General features: G+C 36.3%; 1 protein-coding gene across 1 annotated transcript; it reads right to left on the bottom strand.

Moving 5' to 3' along the window:
- Positions 1-945: 945 nt before the first annotated feature.
- Positions 946-6260, bottom strand: LOC135689997 (uncharacterized). The gene is made up of 3 exons (XM_065207397.2): positions 5770-6260; positions 4117-4285; positions 946-1884 (listed from the first exon to the last, which is right to left on the bottom strand). Exons 1-3 carry the CDS (start codon positions 6167-6169, stop codon positions 1716-1718), a joined length of 738 nt encoding a protein of 245 aa, XP_065063469.2. The 5' UTR covers positions 6170-6260; the 3' UTR covers positions 946-1715.
- Positions 6261-10245: the final 3985 nt, after the last annotated feature.

Here is a 10245-nt window from a genome sequence, read left to right as displayed (position 1 = left end):
TGTGAAAATGACCTTCAGATCTAGGATGCACATAAAATGAGCAAATTATTCGATTTCTGCTTTTCATAGTTAAACAAAAGTAACAACAATTTTATTGGAATTTAGTATTAGAAAAAAGAACTAGAATCGATCAACGGGCAAAACACGTTAATTGTAAAAACTTGAGTTCGCAACACTAAATTAGCATTTAAACTTACTAATGACCCACAAATCTCACGTCACACGTCCAGGTAAACAGTTGGTTTAGAGACCCTGCCCCCGCCCAACCTCATAATCCTCCAAAGCCCTTTAAATTCTACGGGGAAACTCCTAGAAAAATATTCTTATTCCCCATCCCCATCTTTATGAATTTTCTTTAATGAGACTGGGTACATTTCGACAAAATATACCTTGGTACACAAGTTTGCAAACTGTCTGGCGAAAATAACTACAGATCAAATATAAAAATTCAATTAACTTCAAAAGAGACAGAGAACAATTTAAATATTTCTCTCCCAATAACAACAACTGATGGATCATGCATGGTATACAATGATCGAATATGGCTTAAGCAATTTTGAAAATTTGTTTCCAGGAAAAACATTTGTAGCATCAGTATGAGCATGGCGGCCACAAAGGACCTTTCTTGAGGTTTGAAATCAAAAGGGGTATGCTCAGCATGCTTATGCTTTTTATCGAAATGACTTTGCTGCACTAGAATGAGAAAATAAAAAGTAAACACGTAATACGGAAAACATCCTAGATAGACGAAAGTTCCCGCAAAAAGAAAAAATTAAAAATCGCAAAAGGTGGCTTTCTCTAAAAGCAAGCACACACCTATTTTAATCCTTGACTTTCATTATCTTTCCAAAAAATAGTAAGAGTGTTAAAGAGCTTGAAACACAGGCCGCAGGAAAATGCCTAGTGTTTTTCAGGAGAGATCCATAAAATAAATGAGAGAAAGGCTTGGCAATAATGATCGTTAATGAAAATTTAAAGCGACAACTGTAAGAAAGAGAGTCAATGCTGAACATGCAACAAACGATGCCAAGGATGTTTTAGCTTTAAACGAATCAGGCCTCTATTGGAAATGCGGGCGATATGCCGTGTCACAGAATTTATTATGGACGAAACACAAAATTCTATGGGTGGGCATAAAAACAGAAAAATTAATATCAAAATGAAATAATAGTTCTATCACTTTATCTTGTTAATATTTAACGTAATAAAGAAGTTTTGAATAAGAACAGCCATGTAACGCTGGGGATATTTTACGCCCACAATTTGTTTCCCAAGAGAGACTTGATAGTGTAATGGAACGATTAATTTTCCTAGCTATAAATATAGTTAGAACCTTGCAAATATCATACATTGATAGGGTCTAATGGCCTTACTCCATTCAAAATAATAGCTCTATGGTCTAAAGATCGAAATTTTTGGTACATGTCACACATGCATGGACTCTAAGAAACAGTCTAAATGTGCCAATTGTTTGATTGACTTGTAAACATGCCTAATGTGATTTGTGCTACAATATGTGCTGTTATCCAATTATCTCATTTTAAAAATACCGAGAAAACTTCCTTACATTCACCTAAAACTTTATTGGTCGATTTTTACTCCACCACAAATAAGGTTACAAAAAATAAAAAAATTACTCGAGCAATTTTCGGTTAGAAATTATTCGGTAGAGACTTCTCTCTAGAAAAGCTCTAGTACCAAAGACAATTTGTTTATCAACTGCATACATTTTTGCATGGTGCATATTGCTTTACAGCTCTTTCAGGTAAGACAAATCCAACAGGCTTGTTTTTGCGCCACTCGTCAGTGCCATCGCAACAGTCACAAATTCCATCATTCACAAGTGATGAAAGGATGTAAGATTGGTCTCCCTTGCAGAAAAATCTACGAAAAACAGTTTGGATTAAAATTTAAACTTACGTTGTAATTGATGGTTAAGATCCAATAAGGGCATCAATACCAGCTTTAAGCACATAAAAATGTTGATTTGTACGAATGAACAAAATGGAATTAAACACGAATAAAACATGATGTCGTGCTGCTGAAGCTGAGGTATCCTTGTTTCCTCGAATGAGGGCTTAAATGAGGGGACCACTTACGAAGGTGAGGCTGCGGCTATACCAAACATTTTGTTGTCTTTTGGCACAAAGGAATATTTTTCAGCTAAATGGGTAAGGGTAAGAGGTGAACGCAGACGACTGGAAATGACCTCTTTAACATTTTTTTCAACTTATTCCACTCTAAATTTCTAACAAGACTTTTGCGTATTTTACACAACATAATTGACCTATGTGGTACTCCAGTCAGGAAAATGGCAGCTGATACATGAGTGCACAATATACTTAAATCATAACAATCAAAGCTAAAATACTGAACAAAATGTCTTTAAGTGTCTATGCAGCGAAATTTTATTTCCTACTTTTATTGAGAATTATACTTTCCCATCTTTCCGACACGTTTGACACCAAAATTGTCATAATTTGACCAGCGAAAGTGTGTTTAGTCAGAGTTTGAAATTAGGCAGTACTTGCGAAAACCAGGGCCAGTTTGTGACGTCACAGTGATGAGTCAGGTCGACAGCAATCAGTCTTTCTTTAGTGCACGCGTATAAAAGTTGGGTTTTTCTGTTAATTTTTAAACATTTTAGTGTATATCGGAACAACGATTGATGTAGGCACTAAAAGTAAATAAACCATCCAAGAACAAACGTGTCTTTTCGGGTTTTGTCAAAACCCAGCGAGTCCTATTTAACGAGTGGAGGACACCAAGCCAGATAGAGAGGAGAGGCAGTTGTTTTCAGTGGAACTAAAATTACTTATAAATTAACATGCTTATCAGGAACCACGCCACCGAGGGAGCCGGAGGGCCATGCCCCCCCCCCCACTTTCTTGCGAAGCAAGTAGCTTTAAAGCTGCATTAAAAGAGGAAAAGCCTTGGTCCCCTTACTTTTGCTAGCCTTGCCCCCCCCCCCCCCCCCAACTTTCAAAATCGTGGCGTAGGCCCTGCTTATACATTAAAGTCAAAATGGCGAAGGGAATGTTTTATGGTATGTGATGCCGTGAATGACGTAGGGTGATACATGACGATGGCATGCTCGATGAACTAGTTGGTAGTGAGTGTAAAATGGCCTAAGAATGGTCACTACAATATAATACGCGGGTGTATCTATAAATGATAACGAAAAAACCATGACAGGGCCCACGCCCCGGAAGAGGGGGTGGTTGGCCATGGTCCCCCACTTTTTTGCGAAGCAAGCAGTTTTAAAGCTGTAGTGAAAGGGGAAAGAAGTCTTGGTCCCCTACTTTTGCTAGCTTTGCCCCCCTCCCCCACTTTTCGAATTCGTGGCGTTGGCCCTGGTGGCAACTAAAGTTCTGTGACAGACAATGAATTGGAGACGGACTACGGAGTTGTGAATTTGGGTACGGACGATCTAGGGACTAATAATTTAGAATCCAGTTAAAAATCAATTGCATGTGACTGAGATATGATAATACTGTCAATAAAGGTCTAGGGCAAAGTACCCCTGTCAAAAAATAGAAAAAGGGAGCAAATTTTAGTTGGGGTGTATATCCTATCATTTTCAGCTTATCAGATTGTCACTTGTCGCAGAGTTTCATGTTATTGTACTTGCTTACAGCTGAGATATTGCAATATTGCCGCTAGAGTCTTGGGGCAAAGTACCCCAGCTAAAGATAGCTGAAGGGGGCAATTTTTAGTTGGGGTCCATATCCTATCTTTTCAGCTTATCAAACTGTCCCTTAATGTAAAGTTTCATGCTAGTATCACAATTTGCACAATTCAACCTAAAAGTGACTTAACAGCCTGACTAAAATTTCTTTGCCTTGACTCATCACTGTGATGTCACAGCAGGAAATAAAATTTCGCAATGCAACTGCAAAATGTAAATACTTTAACACTTAATAGATAAAGAACCATTTAGCTTATTGGAATTCTGTTTTTTGTCAAAGAACAAGGGAGAAGGATTCTATAGATTTCTTTTAAAATGTTGGAATGGTAAATTTCGCTGCATGGGCACTTTGGAGGCATAGACACAACAAACTATTTTAAACTGGAATCTTTAAATGTTTAATAAGTCTATTCATCTCATCAACAAACCTGCCATTGATACATGCAGATGTTCCAGGCTCATCACTTCCATCATCACAATCGCAGAAATTATCATTTATGTAAGTCTGTGGAAATATTTGCTTGCCATCCAAACATTTGAATTTCCCATTGAGTTTGGAATAATGTGAAGACATTTCTGGACCAACTCCATACAGTTCTTAAATTGCAAGAAAAATGATAAATCTATAGTTCAAAATTAGTCTACAGCATTTAGCATTTCAATGTCAATTCTTACTAATTCTTACTAATTACTAATCAGAATACTGTAAATTCGACTAGACAGGAGAATCATGAACCTTGCATTTGACTGGGTTGCTTCATGAGCCACATGCGTTTTAGTTTATGTCAGCCTTAAGCTTTAGAGCAGGGATTGGCAGCCTTTTTGGAGACTGGGCCAAGTCTTTCAAACCTTTTATTAAAGCGGGCCAAAGTTAAAAAGAAAAACAATATGATAGTTGTAATAAAATGATAATAATGAAAAACTTTCATTTAAATTACAATTAAACACTACAATGACAAACCTTTCTTTTACATAGATAGTTTGCAACAACAGATAAAACTGTTACAATTTCTGAATTCTTGAAAGCTATCTGAATTCTTGAGTACCGTAAAAACCCTATTAAGCCCCTAGGGGGCTTTTTAATTTTTTCAGTTCCAGCAAGGGGCTTAAAAGAGAAAGGGACTTAAAAGTGAAGGGGGCTTAAAATAGAGGGGGCTTTAATAGAGTTTTTACAGAAAATCCTGACCCTATAGCTGAATCATATTTTATCTAGGTATTCTGATTTTGCAAGAACAATAAGGCTGTTCTCTTTTCTAGACCAGTTTTATTTTGTGTGCTAGTTAAAAGTTTGCTCATTACTTCAAATTGGTTAAAGAAAATCCTGGGAACATGCTGTTTTACACTATCAATTAATATATGATGGATCCTACATTCCAAGTACACAATGGACAGGAACATGATACACATTCCAATCTTTCTGATTTGGTAGAAGGGTAATCATTTTGAATGGATGGGATCTTGAGCTTAGTACTATAGACCTCATTAGGGTTGACAGTGGGAAAATTATTGGTGATGGCAATTTAATTTGACTTATTATTAATTTGGCTTGACTTGAAATTTGCTGAAATGTTGCCAGTCCAATTTTTTCTCTTTCCTTTCTCTCAACCTCCTATGTGGATATAAATTTTGAGCTTACTTTTGGTCATAATTAAACATTTATGCACTGAAAAATGTCAGACAAAAAGCGGAGTAAGGGAGCAATAGCACCAGAAGGCTACAATCTCTATACCAGGAGTGGACAATTCGCTCTCCCGTGCACCTGGGACAACCAGTTTTTATCTGTGAGAGGTTGTTTATCGTTACACAGGGTAACCACCGAGCAGCCAAATTTTAACTGAAAATGTTCAGCCCTGACATAGTTTTATCTTATGGGAGACCATCAGTCATATATAGAACAATCTTTTTACCAGAATTTTCCACCCCTGCAATCAATTTACCAAAAAAAATTTTAAATCAAGATTATTATGCTTATTGTTTTACTTGCAATCAAATCTAAAGTGTCGTAATAATTACAAAATTTTGAATGTAAAATGCAAACCATATCAAAACTGATTCCAGAAATCATTAGGAAGGATACATACCATCGATAGGTCTATCAATTTTGATTCCTCGTAGCACTCTCAATCTTTTATTTATATTGTTTCTTGGCACCCCTGTTGGGTGAACATGTTTCTCAATCTTCACAATATGTGCTAACTTCTCGAAAGCTTTTTTCTTTGCATATTCATGTATTTCTTTGCTTTTTTCAATAGCTGCTTCGTTGACTACATCTAAAAAGGACTGGCGTCCAAGCGGCCTATTTCCTTGTGCTTTATTTGTAGAATCGTTTGGGTTTTCAGGCACAATTTCAACTACTGGGAAGTCGGGAAAGTGCTGGTGAAAATTCGTATGCAATCGAAAGCCGATTAACAATGACACTGCGAATGAAACACATATCAGAATAATAACAACTTTCCTCATGCGATAGTGTAGCCTTGTCATAACATTGGGTAGGAAAGGCAAAATCTGTCTTCTTCTTGTATTAGGCAGCAATTTACCAAATAATCCTAAACAACATTCACAACATTTCCCTAACGACAACCGCAACAGCAACCCATCTTAGTGAATGTGAGGCTGTCTAACAAAACGTAAAATTTTCGCTTCCCTTTGCACCCATTTTTGGGTTTCCCCCAATAAACAAGGAAGACATTCGCGTATTAAATTATATCTGTACGATATTTCCCATTTCCGCCACGAAGATTTGGGCTCAAGGATGCCCCCATAAATTCCTCCACTACTGAAGTGATGGAACCAGTAGTGGTCGTAAGCAGGCTACTGCTAAGACAAGAAGTTCCTTTGTCCATTTTAAAAATTTTTACGGAGGCAAGAGCTCTAACGCAATTTTCATGTTTTTGAGCATCACAGAACATACAATTTGTGAAAAAGAAAAATAACAGATAATTTATCGGTTAAATTTCATTTATCAGTAAAGGAAGCCTATTTTCACCTATCAAAAGAAAAGCTTTCATAACTGGAAAGATCACAATACCAGTGGCATCAATAATGCGACCCTAACAGCCTTATTAGATTAGCTCTATATGTGAAAAGGTTATTTTAATTGGAAAAGGTGTCATCGAAGCACCTTTTGAATAAGAACGACAAATGCATGAAAGACGGGATTTATTCAGGGGAAAATGCTCTGGTTTTAGTCATTTCTGCTTAATTCATTGTTAACGAATGCTTCAATGACTCAGAAATAGAAGAAGGAAACGCTAATTTTTGCCAAAAGATTATGTCAGTTGAAAACTCAAGTGTTCTCTATAAAACTAGATTTTCTTGGATGAGGTAGGTTTTTCATGTTAAGGATAAAAGAGAGGATAATTTTGTCGTTGCATTGGACTGACATTTGTTTAGAGCTAAAGAAGACTGGAGTCAGCACAGGGAACTACATCCTTGTAATTGTTGTTCATTTTAGTTTAATCACCTTCTCACCTCTCCCTCTTTGGCTAGGCCAACTGTAAACAATCGTATAGATTGCATAATTGTATAGATTTATAAATGTTGATTTTTTCAGTTGTGAATGTAGCATGTGCTTCCTCGGAACTGATTGTTAATGTATATAATTTAATAATGTTATGGTCTCTAACTGAATCTTTGTACTCTGTTGTTTGTACAGTATGTCTGTTGTTCTGTCTTGATGTGTTGATTAACAAACTGTGATGTTGTATAGAATGATTAGATCTAAATTGTAAAGTTCAGTTGTTGGATTGAATATGACATGAACATATCGTCTTCCTCGCTACATAAATGGGCACTAATTAAGACTATGCAGAAGAATGTTTCAATTTTCCTAAAAACCGTTTTGTACAGATTTATCATTTTGGTAAAAAGTCTTTATTTTAGCGAATAGTATTTTTGCTACAGATTTTCTGTACCTAATTGATTATGTTTCGAATATGATAAAAAATTCAATAAAATCGGTTAGATTATTGTCAGCAATTTTCATATCATATTTTCGAAATCCTTAGCATCTTCTTGCGCCAAAGATATTCTCTTTTCAAATTGTTAGAGGCAGTGGCAGCGCCAAAGGGAGGTATGGGGGGGGGGTACTTCTCCCCTTTACTTTTGTCAAAACATGGTCTACAAATTTCTTCTAAAAACGGATTAAAAAGTGCTAGGTAGGGGTAGTTGATTTTTCCTGAAGAAAATTAACCTGGTACAAAGCACTGAAATGAGGAAATATTGGTCGTATTGGTCGCGCCCATTATCCTTCCACTCTGCAATAGCTTGCACCGCCACTGGTTAGAGGAATTTTTCTTTAAGAAGCAAATGACAAGCCCATCCTGAAAATCCACCCTACTGCCTGATCGGACTACCGTGCATAAATAATTTTAAAATGAAAAAAAATGAAAAAAGGCAGGTGAAAGATTTTATACATAAGAATCTACATTATCGTTACTTGTTTTTACGCTATAAAAATTGTTGCTGAATAGAGCATTAAGATTTTGTATTCATATGTTGATAGCTGCTTTCCTCAGTTGAACACCTTGGTCGCGATGCTTAACAGCATTTAGACATTATATACATTGAGTGATACATTCAAGAGCCAAATTCACTTATGTTTTTATTCAATAACCTATTGAAATGTAAATCATTTTCTTAACTTCTCTATTCTATTCAGGGTATGCTTATAAAGCAAATCATCTGAGAAATAAAATCTTTTGAATAGAGCACAAGTTAATTATTCATGGGACTTCCAAAAAAAATATAAACTGACAGATTCAGCCAATCAAGGTATACCTATAATCATGGAATCCTATATTTGACAATCTCCTATTGAGTATAAAAGGTCCTAAACCCGAGACTTCATTAGAAAGAAGTAATGCTATTCTCGAAAGTCTTCCCAACAAAATGAAGGTTCTATCTTCCAACATAACATTTGTAAGACGTTTCAATTTAAGTCTTGCTATATCATTCCATAAGCAAGAGGTGGGTATAATCTAAAGCAGTAGTGAGTTAAGGTGCCTCATAAATTAACGAATTCCATTTTAAACCATGCCTTAATAATAGCAAAATGTTTGCAAAAAAATGACCGCAAGGAATATTTTGAAGTGTACTTTAAGCTAGTCTAGATGGCGTGGTTCCAAAAATTATCTGCTCGCTTCGCTTGCAAGGAAGCCTCATCTTTGGATACACCTAAGGCCTCTGATAGCCTCTCGCAGTTCTTCCAATGTTCCGCTAGCATAACGAGTGCCCCTGTAAATCATGCATAAAGTATCGTGAAGCATTTCAGTGCGTTTTTCAAAAGTTGCTTTTTTAGTCTAATAATGTTATCAAGTCGATCCCCCTCACTTTAAATTTCTGGGCGCCGCCCCTGAGCGATCGTGCTGTGATGTACGTGCTGTGCTGTACTTTTTCTTATGTACCATCTTACGGTAAAGGCAACTACTTTATTTGTCTGGAGGGGAAGAAACATTCCCGACAGGTGTACACTTTTTCTATAAGGACAATTTAATAAGAACACGAGCCTCAAATTGCTCAAATGTTAAGAGCAAATTAAACACATGCTTGGGCTGAGCTACTGTGAAATTCAGTTTTGAAGAATATTACATCTAAAAATGAGGCACATTTTGGCAAATAATGAATGTCTCACTCACTTTAATGGAGAAACCTAGCAATTGCACTGCTTACACCCTAATGAATTAAAGACAAATTAAGAACAATCCAGCCGCAGGTTTTCGTAAAATTAAGAACAACCATCCTGAACTTCAACTGACTTCTCTTTTAGTCCTTTACCCGGCGGGCTCAGACAGTTGATCAAACGTATGTCGTGTGAGTTCCGAAAAACTCTGAGAAAGGGTGGTCTCAAAGCTAGAATTCTGAGAAAAGGAATTTTTTTGGTAGTCTTTTATACTGTTCTAATTCTAGGTAAGAAAGTTAGGTCTTTGTGCAAGTCTTTGCTAGCTTGTATTTATTGCAGGGTATTATTTGGAATGACACAATTTTTTTATAAACTTTTCATTTCTTTATAAAAAACATTGAACACCATTTTGTGCAGTAAGCAGTATGTTGCATTGCAGTTAAAGATTTAAAGCTATCTGAATTTGTTAAGTTTGCCCAGCTTTGTCATACAAAGAGGGAAACGTGAGCCAGCTAGAATATACGAAATGTGCTTTGGGATTAACTCGCGATATTGTTTTTTTATTTGAATAGCTATACCATGTACAAGCTCTTGAAAACCAGCAGGTCTTGGTGCAAAGTGCTGATACCGATCGGATCTGCAAGCATACCATAAATCCTTGAACAGGCCCCCGGGGGCTTATTTGATAAAATTAATTTTTGGGTGGGGCCTTATTTGAGGGGGGGGGGGTTATTTCAAAGTTTAGTATCTTCCTCAAAGATTGACATAAAACGACATAATTTTTTAACAAATCTAACAAATAGCTAAAAATATTATAATTTTTTATCATCACAAAAGTCACTTTTTTGCTTTTTGGTCTCCAGTCAAAGGAAGTAATACTGTATAGCTATTGTCCCATGGGGGGCTTTCTTGAAATTAGATATTATTCTGCAATTTG

The sequence above is a fragment of the Rhopilema esculentum genome, chromosome 5 (assembly GCF_057945365.1).
Source record: "Rhopilema esculentum isolate cy_ngs chromosome 5, ASM5794536v1, whole genome shotgun sequence".
Lineage (NCBI taxonomy): Eukaryota > Metazoa > Cnidaria > Scyphozoa > Rhizostomeae > Rhizostomatidae > Rhopilema > Rhopilema esculentum.
Note: the sequence above shows the minus strand (reverse complement) of the source record. Positions and strands in the feature narration are given on the sequence as shown.